Here is a 21,127-nt window from a genome sequence, read left to right as displayed (position 1 = left end):
CTGTGTCAGTCTTCTGCTTGCAAATTTGCCCCAGGACTAACAATGTCCTACCACTGGCAGCAATGCAAAACATTGCTCAGGGTGCGCTCAGTGCACCGAGCAGCTTGTTCAAGGTCAGGTAGAGGTAAGGACAGAACACCCTGAATTCCTGACTCCTGCTCTCAGGGTTCAACAAATCCCACTCATCTGAAAGTCAGGCATCTGTTGGAGGCCAGTTTTTTTAGGTTTCCTCTGTGGTCAGTGGAAAGATATCTCCAGAGGGCAATTCCTTCCATCTTAAAATATGCATCTGAGGTAAGCGGGAGGATTTGTCCTCTGAGGGTTTCAAAGGAACTGATGGTCTTATACAGAACACACACTGAACTTTCAGACACCTACAGTTCAAGAGGGAGAGTCCCACCCCAACAGCTGCCACTGTTACTAAGATACTAAATACATAGTTTTTAATCTCAAGGAAAAAAAGAGTAAAATCAAGCACTAACCCTGGCTTGGCTTTTCTGATCCCCATCTGTATTTTTCTTTGGAAAGGTTTCAAGTACTCTCCTCATCAGAACGTTTTCAGAGCATCTTCTCCAACTGCTATGTGACAACCATCCCCTTGTCTGATAAGCTAAAGTTGCAAACTCCTTTCCCCTTGGTCATGCTTTAGTCTCTCCTTTGTTTCTTAGTTTTGTTCCCCACTGCCAGTGAGCTGCTTCAGTTCTCAAGGGAATGACCTTGGCTCTGGGGAAAGTGTTCCTGAACTCTGCACACAGGAATGCTGCCCCAGGCTGCCTCCTGGACTCACAGGAGTTTCTGATGCTCTTTTCACCCCTTGTCCACTTAAGAACATTTTTGGGCATGGTTGATGGCACACTTGGCCAATTAGCAGTAGTAAGGCTGCACAGTTTGAGTGCCCACGACTCATTAGGTTTATAGAGTCCTGGAGCCATGCCTCGGTCACATTTATTAACTTGCTCCCCACTACTGCTCTGGCCTTGAGAATGATCAGCTCATTAGAGAGTAGCCCAGAGGTAATGTGGCTTCTCAGATATTCTAAATAATGACTATTTGCTGTAAACATCATCATTACATTTAAACCATGCTATGTCTGATCTATTTACTGCACACCAAACCCTCCCCTGTGCAGAGGGACTAGAAAAATGCTGTTGTCTATGGGGATGTGGCTCACCTCCCTCTCCCATTGGGATTTTCTGAGCTCTAATAAAAGTTGAGCTCATGCTGTGCCCTTTCAGTGGACACACACTATGAATGTCTTTTTCTTCTACCCAATCACTTATTTTCATGAAGCATGCAAGAACTTATTATCTTGGAGACTCAGCCATCTGTCAGGTTTGGTTATAATCAGCCAACAGATGAAAAATTTACGAGGGTGAAGGACATAGTCACACACACCTATATACACACACGCATACTCACAAACACTGCCATTGCCTAAGCCTCATTTCCTTAGGAAACCAGATTAAAAATAGCATTGATGTCAATAATAAAGTCTTTATTTCTTTGGCAGATCTCTGCTCCTTTTAAACCAATCCTCCCAGTGAGAGGTACTGCAGAATTTTCAACTGGAACCAGACCAGATCGCTAAGTGATAAGAACCTCACAGCAGTTTCACTGTACCTCAAACACCTCAAGGAAAAACACAAAGTGAATGTGAATTCTGTATAAATAGTGAAAACTGGTGCTGAATTTCATACCGAGTTAACCCAGTGGTGGCATTGGATTTTTCTCTCCATTTACCTTCAGTGTATAAATACTATTTTTAAAAGTTTGCAAACCTCAGTATTTAAGGTATTTCCCATAATAAAGTAGAGAAAAATACTAAAAAAGACTTAAGTTATTAATTTAAATATAAGTCACATCGGTTTCAGTCCTGCAACATTATTCCAGGAAAATGATGGGAGATTTCACTTTTCTGACAAAGAGTTCCAAAGCTGATCTCCACCAAAATGTTGTTTTTAGATTAAAATGGTGTTTGGAAGTTGTCTGGCAGAGTAATTTTCAGGCAATGAGCAAAATTTTATCTAAATGTAAGCATTTGGTAGGTATCATTCATTATCTCTTGCAAACTAGAGGTTCCAAGGTAGATTGACCTGGCTTTTTGTTTATTCACCTACCTCTTCATTCCGACTGCCTGCCTGGAGGTTGATTGGTAGCTCTGAAATCATACTTTGCCATATTTCAGTTCACAACTCTTTAACAAACTTTTCTAGGAAGAAGGGCTTGTCTACCTGCAAGTCAGTCCATTTTTGCCAAGAATTACCATATTTTCCAGTTTTGTGAGTAATCTCTTCAAAAACCAATTTGAAACAGCAACACTTCTCCACAGATTGAAGTTTCTTCTCACTCCCCATCAGTCCAGTCCAGATTCAGGGTTTCTACTGAAGAGAGCAGAAAGGGAGCTGAGATTCAGGCACGAATCCGAATGTTTTCCAGTTTCAGATGGCAGCTCAGCTATTGGACTTGGGCTTGAGCCCAGTTTCAGTTGCCACCAGAGCAATTTTGTCCAAGAGACCTCTGTTGCTTTCTGCAGGCCTCTATAAAATGCCTGAACAGTGGCAGAGTTTGTGTTTTGAATGTCTAAGAGAGGTGAATAACTGAAGTTTACGACATCTTGTCTTGCCGGCTGGAGCTTTAATTATTTCCCTTCTGCCCTTCTAAGTAATTCTACCTTCACTTTACATTTCTGATGTTTAAATATTGTTTTTGGGCAGAGGTATACTGTGCATACATTTTCTTTTCCTTGACACATCTCTTCTGATCTACCAGAGAAAATCACAATAGAAGTGGGATTTAATAGGCTTATAAAGAGGGTATTGATGTGAAAGTAGCAGCCTAGACTAAGGACCTGGAATGACAAATAAATAATATCTCATCCAGGTGCACATGCCAGTCACCTTGATGTCAGTTGCAGAACTACCATTAATTCCGTGAGAATAGGATCTGATCCCAAATCCATAAATCCTTTCTCAGCAAGTTTTCTCTGATGATATTCCTGGCACAACCATGACTAAGAAAACCTGAAACTCTCACAAGAACGCCCAGTTTAATGAGATTTCCAGTCCCAGTTTCCATACCAGTAAAAATCCCCAAGAAATCCACATAAATTACAGCCAGGCTTTCTAAAGCTTTCAGTTTCAAATCCACTTTTGCAAAACAACTGACTCCAGCCAACAGTTGTGCCCTGCCTTTCCAAGGCACCAAGACTACCACTGGTTCTTCTCCATATTCAGTCCTCCTGCAACTTGGCTCTAAAACTGGTCAGAAATGGCGTGAACCTCTAAGAGACCAACACCACAAGCAGTACAAACTGGTTCCTTAATGTCTGGCTTTACTAAATTCCCTTTCCAGCTTCTGCTGCAACAGCTGGAGGCTCCAGGAGTGGAGCTGCAGGGAATTCAGCTATGGTGGTCCAGGACGCCTTGGGACATCCCTGCTCCTCCGGAGTACGCACCCAGGCAGGAGGGGCAGAAGAAAGGAACGTGAACTCAGGCCAACCCCATCAACTTGCATTAATTTGAAACACCACTGAAGGCTCTTTGCTTGCACTCCAGGCTCTGAATTCAAGGAAAAGGAGTAACCAGATTTCCTTCTGCTCTGGGACCACACCAGACAGCAGGGGGACTAGAAGTACACTTGGGTGCAGAGATATTTTCATCAGTGCAGGCAGCACACAAAGGTATCCCAGCTGAGACAAGAGCCTTGGATCCTTTGCAATCTGCTTGCCTTTCACAGGAGCATCCCACAGAAGCCTCAGTGTTAGAGGAAGGTTGCCAGTCCTTGGGTTCACCTCACTGCTCTTATAAAATCTTCCCAACAGCACTGTTAAGAGCTGGATGGGAATTTTCAGCTGAGTTTTGGGATGGGAAGTGATGAATTGTCTGGCATCCATATATTGATTTCAACACTCCCATTATGAAATCTGGAGTTATACGGGAGCTCTGCCTGGTCTCCTGAGAGCTAACAGGGTGGCCTGTGGATCCACAGCAAGCTCTTGCATGTGTGTGTGTGGGTGAAAAAGTATTTCATCCCATACTTAAGCCCATTCCTGCTCAGCAGAGTGCTTAAGCCTCTCATGCTTCTTCAGCTGTGAAGAGAAAATTTCCCAAATTATGTCTACATTTTTTACATCTCAGATGTTGAAGAGAAATACAGTAATGACATAGCCAAAATCCCTATATTATAGGGCAGGAGGGGCCAATAGACTTTTCTTTCCTTTGAGAAGAGAGAGGCAGAATTAGGCTTGTACAGTAGAACTTGGAACAGGCATAATAATAAATATGATATGAAAATGTCAGGGACCCAGAGGAGCTGACATTAATGCATGTGCTTCTTTAAACCCAAATCCTGCAGCGTACAGGCAACTCTCCCCATTCTTCAGGGGCAAAATGACACCAGAGGTGGTGAATGTACTGAAGTTTGCAAGGCCCATTTTAGTTGCTTTCAGCATTTGTTTGAATATCTGCAACTGGCAAACAAAGATCTGGATTTGGGGTTGCACACACTTTCAGTGGAGCAACAATGAAAGCAAAGATTGGCAGTGGCCAGGCAGGACTCCCTGTTGAGCACAATGAATTCTTCACCAGACCACCAAACACAGTCCAGTGCTTGTCCAGCTTACCTCAACAGTTGAGGTGATGGCATACCAGGGGAAAAAACAAATTGCAACCTCAAATACTGGAGTCTCTTCTTTCACCTGCCATGTATCTTGCCTGCCTTGGTTGGCACAGGTGGCAGAGGTCTCAAGACAGCTCTCACCATTGCAAAGGCTATGCTATGTTTCTACAATTAATATCTTGCTATCCAACAGAAGTTTCTCAAATCAGAATTACAGGAGTCAGCCTTCAGAACAGAAGTTCCCTTTTCACAAAAGGGTGGTACAGGCAGGTTTATTTTGGCCTCACTAACTGAGGTGCTCTTTGCCGATTTAAGCTTCAGGTGAAAAGCAAATATTCAGGGACTTCAAAACCCCCGTATTATATAAGATCAATGTACATTTAAAAAGTTCCCTTGATTTTTTTTTTAAAGGCTGCAGGCTGGATTTGCACTTGGAACAAGCTTTTCCCCAGTGGAGTATCTCCTGATTTACAACAGAGTGTCTGAAAAGAGAATCAGCCAGTGCCTGTTTAATGAAGACTTTTAAATGAATCAGTTGCATGGTTTTGGTCAAAATTAGCATGCAAGTTTATTTCTAAAAGCAAAGTGATACTTTGCCTTAAAAACTAATAGTAAAAGAAGTCCGTACACAAAACAGGCTGACCTCACTACAAGCATCTGGATGCCCAAATAAACATGAGCAGAGGGAATTCTAGCATCTGCAAACTGTTAATTCACCCTTTTCTTCTCTTTTGTAGGCTGGCCAAGTTCAATCTCCTGGTCGCCAACTTCTTGGTCCACTGAGACACCCCCATTGATGAACTGTGCTGGTGATGTCAGTAGCACCACTAATCAGCATTGGATCAGGATGCCTGACCTGGGGGATAAAGTCTCTTTATATTCCAGCCTGCAAGTGCTTTCTTTTTTCTTTTTTTCCCCCCACTCTTTTTCCTTTTGTGTTCCACACAGGATCTGAGATGATGAGTGAAAATCGTAAAGAGCTCCACAATCTCGGCGGAGAGAGGACTAGACTTCCAATGAATTGGTTCCCAGTGACACAACAGTGGTGTTGGTGCCTGATTTGCACTCAATACTGCCTCAGTCGGGAGAGCAAAGCAGCTATTTGCATATTCAACATCTGTAAGTCCCCATCCCTCAGTGTGCAGTTGGACAGCGGCCTCAAGGCACTTCCCTCCTGAAAAAAAACTTCCAAGGAACACATGTGAACCTCAGTGCCAGATCCCATGGCAGGTGCTAATGGCTTTCACAAAGGCTCTCGGGGTTTTAATTAGTTGAGTTTCAGTTGCTCATAGTATCCATCACTTCCTTTCCTTTCCTGAACTACTGAGTACAAATATGGCTCCCCTACAAAATTCTGCTGCCACCTCTCCTCTGGCGATTTCCCCTGAAATTCAACATCTGTAAGGATCCAGCTCAGATGTGGCCAGCTTGCTACCTGTTGATGGAGCATGTTCAAGCTACATCATCTGGGTATCTCCTCAGGTATGCTTTAGTTTTCAGAGAAAAGTACAAACATCTCAGTGGTGATCAAGACCACTGCAGACTTGAGTCAACTTGGAGATGTCTGTAACTCCTGCTCATTGCAGAAGGTGAAGGGTGAGCCTGCTTCTGTCTTTGGTACACCAAGTATCTAAAATGATGTGTGCTGAAAATCCCTTGGGAATCCTCTGCAGAGAGCACAAAAGGAAAGAGTTGAGGACTACAAGAAGGAGATTTTATATTCTTGTGCTCTCGTACTGGTTCTATCCTATAGAAAAGTTGCACAATTCTCTCTTTCCCTACTGAAAACAGAATGCAACCCACTTCTGAGCCCCATTATGAAGAGCCACCAGAGAACATTGACTTTGGAAGCAAGTAGCTGCTGTTGGAGAGGTTGGATTGGATGACCTTTAAAGGTTTCTTTGAACCCAAACTATTCAATGGATCCTGCTAACAGTCTAATTTATGATGATCAGAATAATTCCTGATGATGCTGCCCATCCAGTGATGACTGACAGAACTCTGAAGGATAGTCAGGAATTCTGAGCATGGAAATGATCAAATTCTGCTTCTGCTGTTGCTGCTCTGTGATGGATTCTTCTGCTTTCATGGCAGCACACAGACATCTACAATAGAGCTTGTATTTATTTTCTTGCAGAACATCTCAGAAATTTAAATCTAATCCATCCACAAATATGTACCTAAACTCAGCCACCTAAGCCTGCAGATGAGCAGGAATGCTCTGCCTTTCACACAAACAGATCTCTGTTATCACCAGGTTCATCAGGAGCTGTGGGCAACCTGGCTTCCACCACACCACAGAAAACAGGTGAGTCCCCTCTGACTTCTCAGATGCTGTGGGGACTGGTGGGGTGGTTTAACATGTGTTTTCCTCCACCCCACAATAGTGGTCCAGATACAATTTGCTTCCCCTCTTGCCATGGGAGATGCTATGGTGCTTGCATTTCAACTCTGTCTCAGTAAAATAATATTCTCTATGATATATTTATTATTTTAAGAAACAAAACCCACTGCCTTAAAGCCTACTGATTTGGCTGCTAATAAACATTGTGAACTGGAGCAGCATCTGAATTTCTGAAGTAGTAAATCCAGCTCTCAGCTACAAAACTGACAGCTCTCATAAAAGAAAGAAAGAAAGAAAGAAAAAAAGCAAGTAAAACATCCTAAGGAAATTATCGTTCAAATTAACTGCAGACATAAATTTATCCATCTGTTATCATAAGTGTTACTTGAAAATTATTTGCCCATAAAAATGAAATAAACCAGAGTGGTTTTTTTCTTAAACATTGACTTCATGTGTATGGTCTTAGCTGCCAAAATATTAACTCTTTTTAACAGCCCGTGTGCTCTTGGCAGTGTGTCTCTTTCTTGACTGTAAACGGACCTTTATAAATTGTCTGTATAAATAATGTCTAAGGCACTTCACTATTATTACAGATCAATAATTCCAAGTAAACCATCATGATTTTCAAAACACAAAACCCAAGCAAATGCCCAAATTTTACTTGGAAGTACTCTATTTAGTACTCATTCAAAGGGAAAAGTTACCCTGCCCATTAAATGAAAAATATCATTTAACTGCACAAACAACAACTGCTGTTTCATTCCTAGGGTGCAGTTACTGTGAATTCAGGTATGGTTAAGATTTTCACATTAAATCTGAACTTGGTAAATGCTGGCAGGAGTGGAACAGAGTCTACAGAACTGGGTACAGAGCTGGGTCTCTTTTACCCAGAGCCTGTATTTTTCTTGGAGAAGAGAAAGAAATGAAAGTAGAAAGAATAAATGGCTATTTTCACTTCTACGTGTTTTATAAAGGAATAAATTAAAAGTCTGAATTACTCCAACACATTTAAATAGTAAGTAAAGTCATGGAAGACGGAAAAGGCAGAAATCTATTGAAAAGTCTATTTTTTATTTTTAAGAATGACAGAAGACTGAAAAGCTCCTTTCAGAATTGTGTAATTTTTTTTTGTTGTTGTTTTAATACTTCTGACTGGAACAAACCCCCCCATCTTTCAACAGCATAATAAAACTTTGCTTCACTTTATGAAAAACTGTTTTATCTCAGCTTGCTTGGATATTCAAATGCCTGTCCCCTGCCCTCTCCTTTGTCCCCAGGATTTGTCTGTTGGATGTTTCACAGCCTCGTGCTGTCACATGCCAGACTCAGAACCAGCTCTCCTGTGATGCACCACAAGGTCTGTGCAGCACAGCTCTAAGTGGCACATAGTGAAACTTTTAGTGGGAATCCCAGTTTACAGGACAGCAAAGACATCCAAGCACCTGGGATTTTGACTGACATCTGCAAAAATTCACTTGTTTTTCCAGAAGAAAACACAAAATTTCTGTTTTCCACAAATGCCCAGAAAACTATCAGCTGAAAGATTTTGATCAGCCTTCTTTTTAACAGGAAGGCAGGATGAAGAAGGGAGAAAATCTATGTATAAAATAGGTAATAACCAGCCCATAAACATGCAGAGTTGCTCCTAAATCGATTTGCCTGCTCTATTCCAATCAGTTCAGTGGCCACATGTTCCACCTGAGAGCTGAGTGGGTGTTTCCATTGGTGACCTGGCCTCCAGATCTGCTGGGACCAGAGTGTGGAATCTGTCCCTACAGGAAGATTGTTTAGATCTGGTCAGAGGGGTTGCCACATCTCCCTCAACCAGGGTAAGCTAGGGTTTTTTCTGATGGTAAAGTGAATTTTTTATTATGGGGACAGGGCTTTACACTCTGCCATGTTTCAGTCCAGGAGGGATTTCTGGCCACACCACTTTCTGCTGACAGACACCTGCATCCTCCAGCTCAGTGGCACCAGGCTCCTGCACCACCAGGCTGCCAGGAAATCATCATCTTCTTTTTCATTTGAAGTCACTAACTGGATTTGTTTGGGGTTTTTTGTGGGATTTTTTTTTTTGGTTCTACAGTCATGGAGCAGGATACACTGAGCCAAACCTGACTGCAGTTTGCAAAGACACCAGCATTGTGCCTTCTGCCTTAGCCAAGCTTATTATACAAATTCATTATTAGGTGCTACAGAACTACCCATCCATGGCACTGGAATCTTCAAATAAGATGAGGATGATGCCCCACAAGAGCAACAGAGCCTCATTTGCTGCATGTGCTGCTAAAGCCAGGTGAAACTTCTGACAGCAGCATCCACAGGTACAGCTCCCTGCAGGGAGGCCACCAGAGGAACAGGCAGGGCTCAGCCTCGGGAGGGCTCTTTCCTGGGAGAGATCCTATTTCCCAGCCCCTTGGCCCCAGTTACACCTGGGAGTAACAGGATACCTCTGAGTCCATATGAATCATCCTGCAGGGCTTGGGGCTCCCTCCTAGAGCAGCCCTGGTCTGTAAAACTGCATTTGTTGAAGTGTTTCCAAAGTGCTTTTTTCATAACAGGCTTATTTTCTTCCTTAGGAAAATACTTATTTTCCTAATTTTATTTGGCAGCACAGTTTTATCCAATTTTTCCTTTCCCAGAAACTACGATGGAGATTATGAAATTTGGAAAACAATTCATAATATACATACATGATTTAATTACTATTCATTCATTAGTTCCAATATCCTCAGAATTATGGAATTAATACAGAGATCAGGTCTGGCATAAAGGGCAATATCTTCTGAAGCACATTGTCCAGAATATTTTTTTTCAAATTATTTCCCCTTCATCATGTTGGTCTTAGAGATATAGAATCTTAAATTGCACTGTTCTGGGAGCAAATAAACTCCCAGAGACTCTATCATGCCTATCCTAAACGAAAGTGAATTCCTAAAATTTTGCACATCAGAATTCATGGGAATATGTGAAAGCCTCAACTTTCATCAAAAACATCCTTTACTTTTTATAAAAGGCAAAACCAAACCCTCAAAGTTTTGTAAAACAATTTGAATTCATGACCCAAGCACATACCAAAGAAACCCTCTCAAAATTAAATAACTAGATATAAGGATGCAAAATACAAGATTTATCAGTAAACTTCACTCTTCTAATTCAGGACATGGGAGCAAAGAGGAAACAAAAATTCTTCAGGAAAAAACCCTGCATTTGAATCTTAAGAGGAAATGAAATTTCCTGCACTTTGGTCACATAAAAGTTTTGGCATTGAAAAAAAATCAGTAATTTTCTTAGTGTTCGCTGCATGAAGAAAAACAACAGCCCAGAGAAGAAAGCAGGAATTAATTGTACTTAAAGTAGGGATAGCCTGCAGGGATGGCCCAATTTGGTGAGAAAAGCCAAAGCGATGCTGGAACAAAGAACCCAAAACAAAAAGCTTTCCTAGGCATCTCCCACATCCCAGTTTTCAATAAATCTGGCTGCATGTGTCTGTTCTGTCCTGCCACGCTCAGTGCTGGGGAAACAAAACAACTGAGCAACAAAGGCAATTTTCAACATCACCAGAAATGGGCCTAAAACACAAAATGAGACTTGCTTTTTATGAGCCAGCTTTCCCAAGGGATACTCCTGGGGAGTTTCAGGTAGGTGCTCTGATGGGGACAGGGAAAGAAAGCTCAAAATTCCCAGAAGTTAAAAGTGCCTTTCTAAAGAATGCAACATGGAATAAGAATCCATTGGCTTAATTTCACTTCTGTTATTAGCACAAAGAGCTGCAGTGGGTCGGATCCATGACTCACCTAATTCATGGTCTGTTGCTGATGCCCTGGAAAAAAGTGTAGAGCATGACAAGTGGGCAGTGATGCCCAGTTTATCCTCTCAGCTCCATTTATGTACTGGTTAAGGGATTGCCAAAAGTGGAAACTGTTATCTAAGCCATCATGTTTGATAATCTCCAATAAACCTCACTCTTTGGGTTAGACAGGCTGGTTTTTATGAATGCCTGTCCAATTATGAGCCATCATGATATATTTTCCTACTGTAAAAACAGTTAAGCAAAACTCCTTGGCCAGAAATATCAGCCAAGCCTGAGATTAAATAAGCTTGGGAAAATTCAGCCCGGATACACTCAAAAAATAAATACATCAAAATGCACGTGTCTCTGCTAAAACCCACAGTCTTTAATCAAAATTCCCACTGAAGTGAGTAGCGAAAGGTGAGTTGTTGCCAAAGTTCATAGTGAGAGCCATGGGATGAGAAGCAAAGTTCTGTCAAAAATGAGAAATTGCCAAGGAGAGGGAGCAGGAGGAACAGATTGGTTCTTGACACAGCAATCTCAGGCTGCCTTGAAGTCAAGGGACCTCAAAGAGACACTTAAGCTGGTGCTCAGGATTCTGCTGAGCTGGGGCCTGAATGGTTATTATTTATACTCTTATCACACAGAAATGGGAATTCCACTGGAAAAGGGAAAAGAAATTGAAAAAAGGGAGAGAAAGGACAGTAGCACAGGCTCACAGAAGTACTGCAGACATCTTTGTTCTGCAGACTTTAGGGAGAGCACTTAAACAGGAAGAGGGACACTTTGGATATTTTACTTAGTGGTTTAAAATGCTGGTATTTAGCTACACACACAACTCATGCACTTGTGCAAAACCCCAAACCAGCCAGTCTGTACAGACATACCAACCACTGATAAGGTTTAACTGCAGCAACTCCAGAAGGTTTGAAATCCTCGGCCAGACACACACACGTGCTTGTGCCACCAAAGGGTTTGTGTTCTGACACTCACTGCCACCAGCACCTGGGCTTGCAAATCCAAAGGCACCTGAACCGTTTTTTCTACACCTTTGGCCAAGTAGCCCACAGGTCTGGGAAGGGAACAAACACAACAGCATGAAAAGTGCTTACAGTTTCACATTTCTACAGAGAGATGGAAAACAAAGTAAGTGCAGCCTGTGTGCAGCCTGGCTGGATCTAGACCCACCTCCTACAACAACTCCATTTTAGAAGTGAGTCTGGACAAACAAAAGTCTGTTTGCTTCAAAGGGAAGCCTCCTAAGAAATCTTCCTGCAGGCTCAGAGACCTGAAGCATTCCAAACACTTCATTTCCAGTCTTGGAACAGAATAAAGCAGAAAAAATCATGCCATACCTGCTCCAAAGGCAAAGAAGAAGCTCTTGTCTCTGTTCTCCCTTAAAAGTGACATCACTCTTCTCCCCATCCTCTCATTCCTCTTGTAGATGAGCTCCTGTCTGAAGTAGCTGTCTATTTCCTGAGCTGTCACCTGCTCGTGGGGTGGGAGTGTTGTGTTGATGAAGTTTGGGACCTGAAACAGAGAGAGAGAGAGGCCATAGCCCACGTGGTATTGGTTAAGGAATGCACAAAACACTGCGAGTTTTAATCCAGCCTTCTTCAAGCCACCTGAGCACCACTATCACACAAAAACCAGCAGAAGATCAGAGCATGGGGGGTTGTTAGGAGCTAGCAAAAAAAAAAAAAATTCCCGATGAATATACTTTCTTTTAAAAAGTGAATTTACTAAAGGAAACTTTAGTTAATTTTGATTTTTCTCTGTCCCTTCCTCAAAATGTAGTTTCAGTTGTTACATTTGGGTGAGTTACTTGGACCTTTATTCTCTGCTTGTTCAAAAAAAATCATTGGCTGTTTAATACCAAATTCCTGTGATCTGTTCTCAGCTGAGGTCACCATGAACCAAGTAAGGACTGTAAGACTTGGCTTGTATATGTGGCTTTTTAGGAACCAAACAGTTTAAAAAGAGGACAGGATAGCGCATGCAGACACAGGAAGATGTACACAGGGTAAACCCCCTTATCCTCACATGCTAGTAGATCTCACCAGAGAAAACCATGCATTGCAACACCTAAATCCCTGGAATATTCCTGATATATCTAAGTAAGAACTGCTCCTTCAGTCCCTGCTTTTGTGAGGAGAGATGTTCACAGACACAGCAGAAAGGCTGAAACCCCAAGGATTTTGGTCAGGGCAGCAGACCCAGGAATAAGCCAAGATCCAAGCTATAATGGACAGATAAACCAAAAGTCTTTGATAATTAGGACAAGTGTTTTGACACAGTGAAAATCCCAGGTGTACTGCAAGGGTTTGGGAGCCCACGTGCCCTGCAGAGAGAAGAGCTGTAAAGGGGCAGTGTTTGATGAGTGCTAACAGGACCCAAGCACATTCTGGTGATTCTCTGTGCCTCATCACTGGAAAGCAGATTAAGCTGCAAACCCCAGATTCAGATTTCTGAGTCCCTAGGTACATGTAAAGCTGACAGGATTTCCAGTGTTAATCTGAGTCGCTGGTAATGACATTGCATGCACAGCCCATGAGGGGAACATCCCTCGCTCTCTGTGCTGAAACACTTGGTGCAGTGACTCTGTTACTTGTGTTAATTCCATCTCTGGTTTTCTACTATACAAAATTCCTGTGCTCATTTTCTAAAACTTGCCTTTAGTTTTTGTTTTTCAGCCCCACTCTTCCTGTTCCGCTTGGTCACACGGTTTTATCGCAATTTTTGTCTCTTCCCAGCCTCTTCACTCATAATGCTTCTCCAAAAGTCTTCAGCAAGTCTTAGGGAGAAAAACTGATTTCCATCTTCCCAGTAACTCTCCTTAAAGCTTTGTCATTACGGGCACATCTGCATCACTTCTAATATATTTGAGCAGCAGAGATTTCTCACCATGCATTATGCAGATGAGTCTGCACCTCACCCTGGATTCACAATAAAGGCTGTTCCCAATTGAGTGAGACAGAAAAGGGGATCACATCTCCTGAAAAAGGTGATCCCAAGGGGATGGAGATAAAACTCCATGTAAGGGACCCTGCCCCAGCCTATTGAGTGTCACAGACCAGCTGGACCTTTGATTTTCCAAACTGCTTCTCAGCCTGCTTTGCCAAATCACCACGCTCCTTACAGTATGTTCTTCTTTAAAGGTTCAGTCACATTACCCTGAGTTATTCCTTCCTCCAGGCTTTCCAGCATGGCTTGGCATCACCAGTGTAACTTGTGAACTCCTCAGAGCATGCAAATACTTTGCACCTTGTTCTGAGTTTAGCCCCGAGCCAGCACTCAACAAGTAATAAGACCCATTAAGTCAGACCTATTGGAGACACCAGTTTCCTGTGAAAACCCAAGGAAGTTGCCTCCATGTCTGGCAAGAATACGTGTTTGTCTCAGAGGAATGGAGGAGCAGACTGATGGTGTCAAAGAGATAAAATGCTGCTGGCTACAGCAGCAAAGGACACAGTGGTTTCCATTCCTGGTGAAAAACAAGGAGAGATTTATATTGTAGGAATAAAGTCTGAAGAATGAGTAGCAATTTTACACTTGCAGTAACCTCTGTAATGCAAAGCTGTAAGTCAACTGGTCCACGGTGATACCACAAACCTTTGCATCTCCTCTATACTGGGGCTCTCATGCAGGAGCCAGGGAAGCCTTTAGGCACTGAAGTGGAAGGAGACATTTTCTGGAAGCGTCTGAAGGCTCAACACCCACATAAGAGAAGCCTCTTCTTCCCTGCTTCTGGCTGAAGTGAAGGCTGGGACCTGGTTTTGAATCACTTGAGATGCTCTGGGAAAACAAGGTACAGCCTTGCCTGTGAGCACAGCCTGCCCCTACACAAAGCAAGAGCAGCAGTGCTGGGGTACCAAGCAGCTTTGTGCATCCCACTGGTGATGGAGCCAAAAAAAGATGTTGTGTAAGGTCTTTGCCTAGAAGGGAAGCACCTTGCACCTCCTTGTGCAACTCCATCACTTGCAATCCTACATCCACATTTAACCTAGAGTATGTTCCTGCTATTTATCTAATCTAAAATACAGTACACAAAACAGAGTAATTTACTTGCCTTTTCCCCCCCTTTCCTTTCTTTCCTTCTCTGCCAATGGCAGAGAGATAAACTTAAAACCAAGGACTGGATTTTGTCAATCTTTCTTTTACTTGCCCAAGGAACAAGACAAAGGAAGGCATCACCTGGAGAGGCACAGCATCAGCCACAGGTCCTGCTGCACTGTGTGCATTCCTGCATTTCCGATATCTGGCAAAAATAAAATCTGCACGTGTGTTTCAGCATGTGTGTGGCACGGGACAGAAGATAAATGACTGCAGTAAGTATGCCCCTACACAGTAGTGCAACCACACTCTGAGCTGCGACACTTGCCCCATTAATCACCTCTGCTCCTCCCTGCATCCAGGTCCTTTCCACAGTCAGTGACACACACCATGCCTGGCTTCAGGGAGACAGCTGCCCTTGCTGATTTAAGAAACCTTTAAACCAGACAGGGATCAGGAAGTCAAGAAACATTCACACGCAATTAGGAAACTCTTAACTGGAGCCAGAATTTAAGTTTGGGGGATTTTTTGGAAAAGAGAAGATCTGTTATTTTAAAAAGGATGGGCTAAATGTGAACCAAAAGGATGTACCTTCCCCCTTCTTTTATTTTGCTTTCATTCTGAGAAAAAATTGATTTTAGCATTTTAAGGATATGAGTCTGTTGTTTTTGAGCTGAATGGATGAGACATTTGCTGTGCTCCTGGGTGGGGGACTGATGTAGTAATACCTGAATATTGCCACCAGTATTTAAATGTACAATGGAGTGGATGATGTGTCTGCTGAAAAATCCAAACTTCTAATTTTGCTATTCACTTAGGAAAGTAACAGCTGGATCAGCAGAAAAACACATCACCTGGGGTGTGCCCACTTCTAGGGGATATACAGGACAAGAGATGAATAGATTCTTTACATCCAGTCCCTGCAAGCTGTGCAGTTTTCTGAGAACCAAACTAATATATAATTCTAGTGGAAACTCAATAATGTATCTCATTGAGGAGTTCAAGATAAAAAATATTTTGTTTTACTTAATAAGGTAGCACTCCTCCTTTTTTCTATTCCTATTTCCTTCAGGTTACAGCTCTCCTATGGACAGTACAGACGGACCACAAACTCAGTCATTAGGTACACCCTGCATTTCTCAATTAGACTTTTGAGGTTAAATAAAAGCACTTTGAGAATAAAAAAGAAATTCCATCTTTGCAAAAATTTCTTCCCCTTCCCACTGTCTGTGTAGTTTTACTTGAGTCAGTATCCCTGATGGAATATATGTGTGGATAAAGCTCTGTACACACGTCTGAACTCACAGGGCTGTGGGATGCAGGCCATAATTCTTCACCTTTGAAGTCAGTGGGAGCTTTAGGGAGAAGAAAGAGGAAGGATTGTGGAGTGGTTATGACACTACCCTGAAAAAATGGTTCTGCTCCCATGGGTGATACAAATCTCTTACATGATCACAAGCATGTCATTTGGGTTTAAACCTTCAAAGGAAACTCAGCACTTAACCTCCACTAAGTGTCTTTGAAGCATTTGGCTTTATTCCTCCTGTCTCTCAAAAGTCCATCTGTAAAACGGGGACAGCAAGACTTTCTACCTTGATGTTACATACAAGGCACTGGCTCAGTCTGGCTCTGGAGGGACCCAAAGGAGATCCAAAGTCCAACACAATGCTCAGCAGTAACCTCTCTTCCCATAAATTTCCACAGAGGCTTGGATTCTGCTGCAATCATTAGCATAACAGCTAACAAGATACTTTAGCACAGAAAAATGCATCAGCCATAACTCAAGATCTATGCTACGCTTTCAGCTTTGTCTGTACAGACAGACAGAAAGAAAAGACAAAAAAAAAAGAAAAAAGAGAAAAGCAAAATATATTGGTGCACAGTCTTTTACCACATTTAGGGCTTACTGCCAAAGTTCAGCTGAAAATGCATGGACACAGGACTGTATTAAAAGTACATCTTTTTTATTTACTATTTTTTAATATTTGGACAAATATTCTGTGCAGAGGCACAATGCCAGAGTTGTGAATATCTATCTGCAAATAATTTTTTTGGACACATATAAGCACCATCATCTTTGATTACATTTTTTTTCCTACTTTGGAGTTATTGGCTACAGTGGAACTGCTCTAGACCCAGTCCAGTATCAAATCACTATCATGTGTGGAGTAACAGTGTTATCGTTCCTACTCCTATGCAAGACATTTCCCAATCCTCTGATAACCTTGTTTACCCTCGTTATGTTCCAGTGATGAGAGTATATTTCTGGAATGTGCATTCAAATTGTAATATTAGGTCAATCAAAAAACAACATTACCAACACTGGAATAAAGAGATGTGTGCCTTTCCTCACCTGCTTGTGGGCAGATGTGATCTTCAACCATAATTCCACTTGCAGATGGAGAAGAGGAAGCTGAGATAGGGGAATGGGAAGCCAGCCCCTGCCATGAAATATCCTAAAACCTCTCCAGCTACTATCTTCCTATGTCTTGGTATTTGAGACTCCTCTCTCCCACTGTCCTAACCAGGAGATGACTCAGCTTCATCTCCTGAGAAACATCCAAACTCCAGACTGCTGCAGGTACAGCATCATCACCGACAGTTGCAGGGATCTGTTAATAATGCAAACACCTTATTTTCTTATTTCTCCTTTTCTCCCCAGAGAAGGCTAAATAGAGAAAACAGAAGGCAGCACACCCAGGGTCAAAAGGGACAACCATGGTAAGACAGGGGGATGGCCATCAGCGTCCAGAGTTCCAGTCCAGCACCTCAACACAAACCCCATCCATCCCTCCCTGACAAGAGGGCTCTGCCTCCACACTCGTAATCCTTATCTCCAGTTGTGAGCAGGGAGCTGTTCCCAGATCACGACAACTACATTAATTCTTTAAAAACATGATAAAATTGGGTTCTCTTTATTAGTCTCCTGGTTTATGAGCTTTATGTGGGCAGAGGCCAGAAGACAAGTGAGGGATCCCGCTTTGAAGGATTTCCCTGCAGCACGCAGGTCAGGAACCTTTACACAGTCGACAGCACTACACCAGATAAGGATCTAAAGAGCTGACAGGCAGCTTATGGGGGCTGCCAGGGAGCCAAGCAGCATCCCAAAACCTGCTGCCTCCTCCAGCAAACCGAACGGCCCTAAATTCACACCAGCCCTTCTTGGGTCACAGGCTGACATCTGAGCTCTAGTTATCATTCCTTCATAAAGGGAGGATACCCTCCTGTTAACCAGCCTTGACAAGGCACTGTGGCTTTTACTGCAGGGCTGCAAAATATACTGCTCTGGACTTGGAAGACACCTGTTTTCCTCTGATTTATGGACCCTTCTGGCATCTGGGAGAGCAATAACCTCTTGCTGCAGCCTCTGATAGGAAGGACTGAAATACTGCAAAGTGAATGGGCTGTGAGAACAAATACCTCCATGAGGAGGACGTGGCTGCCACAAAAGAAAAAGATGCTGCCAACTCAACAGGTTTTCCTCCAGCACTCCCAAGCTTCCATCATGAGGGAGACCAGCAATGGTCAAGGAGGGAATGTTGGGTTAAACTGATTTAACCCAAAGCCCAAAGTTGGCAGCTGCCAAGAAGATGCTTGTTATGGAAAAGGGAAAGGAGGAAGGAGCAGTCTCCAGTTTGAGCATGTGATTAATCCACTATGGCTTTCTTTTAAGCACCAAAATTTAAAATAATCTATTAGAAGTCTGAGTGGACTGTAAAAGGAGTAAACTTCAGTTCCATCACTCCTTTCCCTTTTCTGGGGTTAGATGGGGGGAAAAGGCTTGAAGGGAAGTGAAGAACACAAGCAAGAACATTTCTTGGGACCAACCCTGGGGTGCCACTTCTGGCCATGAGCTAATCTCTGCCCATCTGCCATCAGGACTCATGGTCCATAGGTGTTGCAGTTACATCACAGTTCATGTTAGTGAGATTTCTGTAACTGGCCTCTCTGATTTAAAGCTATTGGGATACCCTCAGCATGCCATGGCAACTTGAGTGTGAAAACGGAGGTCCTTGAGTTTCAAATTGGCTACCTCAGGTCTAGGGGCCACTGGAGCATCTGAACTTGCAAATGCAATAAAATTACAAATAGGAGAAAATGTGGAGGGGAAAAGCAGGCTGAATTCCAGTCTCTGTGGAGAGTGAATGACACTTTTAAAAACAAGTTCTGCAGGTGACACAAAAGCTGTAGGAGTCATTGCTAGCCTGAATGTAAAGCTGCCTGCAGGCAGGGTGGGCTGGAGCCCTTGGACACTCCTGCATCTGCAGTTTCAGCCCCCGCTGCACCTGCATGGACATCCTCTCTGGGAGCACCAAACCCATCCTGCCAGGGCTGTTCTTCCAGGTGGCACCTGGCCAAACAACAACTGTGTGTCCTGCCTAGTTCCACCTTCTCTGTCTATTTGAGACGAAAGAAAACATGTTAAAAAAAAAAAAAAGCAGAAAGGCCACAGGGATGGGCTGTGCATCTCACACACTCACAGCTTGGGGGATGATACTTCTATCCTTGCTAAAAAAGACTTTCAACAAATCCCTGAGAAGTCATGACTTCCATGTATGTTTTCTATTTGTTTTTCCACACCAGTTAAATAGCTGCTTTCCAAGCACTTGGGAAAAAAAAAAAGGCAAAGGAGAAGCAAGTAACACCAACCCCTCCTTCAAGGCCTCCCTCCCCACCCCAACCCCGTCCCTGCTCCCCTTGGTCACGATGCCAAAATATGCAGCCGGCCTCTCTATCTGAATGAATGTTTTGATTAAAGAATCTTAACAAAGCACAGTCAGAACAATCATCCCGGACCCCTTTCTGCAAGCTTCACCCAACTATGTGGAGTATATTTAGGACCAGATTACAGGGACCTGCTCGTTAATTGACTAAGGATGACAAGCCTGCAGTGTATGCAAATAAAGGTTTGGGTTTTGGAGGGGAGGGTAAATCTTAACAACCTAATGATACTCCTGCCACACTTAAAACCCTTTTAACATTGGGATTTTTTTGAGGCCAGCTTTCATGAGCTTGCAAACATATGGAAAAGTTCAAGTTTTTCTATTTCCCTTCCAAATGCCTTCTTTTCTTTGACAAAGAATTTTTTTTCCTGCTCTGACACTAAAACCATCACCTATTATATTGCCATGACACCCAAGTAAAGATACTGATCAAAGGGCAAAGCAGGGCAATAAAGTGAAAAAACTGGGCCAGAAGGTTTGGGTTTGGGGTTGGTTTATTAAAGAACTGCAATTCTTTTTCCAAAGGTATTTTTCATTTTGTCTTCTGTTACACTGTGGGAGAACAGCTGGTGACTAGTGGGTACAAATCCAGGTTTGGTTGTCTTGGATATGTATTGTTCAGGGCTCTTCAGTGAATTTCCTTCCATCCCTGCTTAGTGAGATTCTAGGAAAAGCCCAAATGGGAAATTTGCAATATTATTTTAACTCAGGCGAGTCTGATCCAAAATATATAATTTGCACAATATCATATAACTTAGCAATGAGCAGAAATCTGGTTCATAACACCACAGCAGCTGGACTGGACAGGGGACCTCCAGAGCTGACCCTCCAGAGAGTACATTGCAGAGGTGGCTCTGCCTTCCTGTTTGGTCCTGGAAAAAGTCCAGGCTTCTCCCAGTCCAACCAGTTGTCTAGTTATGCTAGCATCTGAAACAAACTGGATGTTTGAACTGATTGCAACTTTCTTTAAGGTGTGGTTACTTGAGAGGTCTAGTACCAGATGAAAAGATGGAGAACATCTCCAAGAAAGCCTTTTAGAAATGCAACAAGGACTAGTGAGGAGAAAAATAAGAAATGATTCAGATTAAGTTACCCTTGAAATGGATTTCTTTGCTTCCGAGCTGGTGGAACTCTACAAGCCTTTGGGTTTATCAGCATCAGCCCTCTCAGAGGACAGATCTAGATCTGAAGTCACCATCAGAGAGTTTACACTGGAGATATCTGATCTATGACATTCACCATTTGCTAGTGCACACCAACAGTGTCAGATCAGGAAATGTTGCCCAGGAGTACCCAAGAACACAGTCTCTTCAAAAACATCTAACACTGAACCTGCCAAGTCCTGCCAAACCAATCAAGTTGCCCCCATCCCACTTTTCTCACCCTCACAGTCATAATGAGGAGCAAATATATCTTCTAGATAAAACGAGAAGGAAAAAAAAGCACTTTTTACATTCAACCAACAAGATACTATTTAAAATACTAACAAGTCTTTTTCATTTCTCTTTAACAAGTATTTCCAAGAAACACTTCATAAAATGGCTCTTTAAAAAGAAGGGAAAGTAAATGCTTTACAGCAAACATAGAGCACTGCAC

At 42.7% G+C, this 21,127-nt stretch overlaps 1 protein-coding gene across 1 annotated transcript in view; it reads right to left on the bottom strand.

Moving 5' to 3' along the window:
- The window catches only part of TRABD2B (TraB domain containing 2B), a 265,371-nt gene that overhangs the window by 92,906 nt on the left and 151,338 nt on the right, over positions 1-21,127 (bottom strand). Inside the window, exon 4 of the mRNA XM_088169750.1 lies at positions 12,110-12,284. Coding sequence (XP_088025876.1) covers positions 12,110-12,284 — 175 coding nt within the window. The remainder of the gene's footprint in view (positions 1-12,109; positions 12,285-21,127) is intronic.

This window comes from Sturnus vulgaris, chromosome 9 (assembly GCF_052056855.1).
Source record: "Sturnus vulgaris isolate bStuVul1 chromosome 9, bStuVul1.hap1, whole genome shotgun sequence".
Lineage (NCBI taxonomy): Eukaryota > Metazoa > Chordata > Aves > Passeriformes > Sturnidae > Sturnus > Sturnus vulgaris.
Note: the sequence above shows the minus strand (reverse complement) of the source record. Positions and strands in the feature narration are given on the sequence as shown.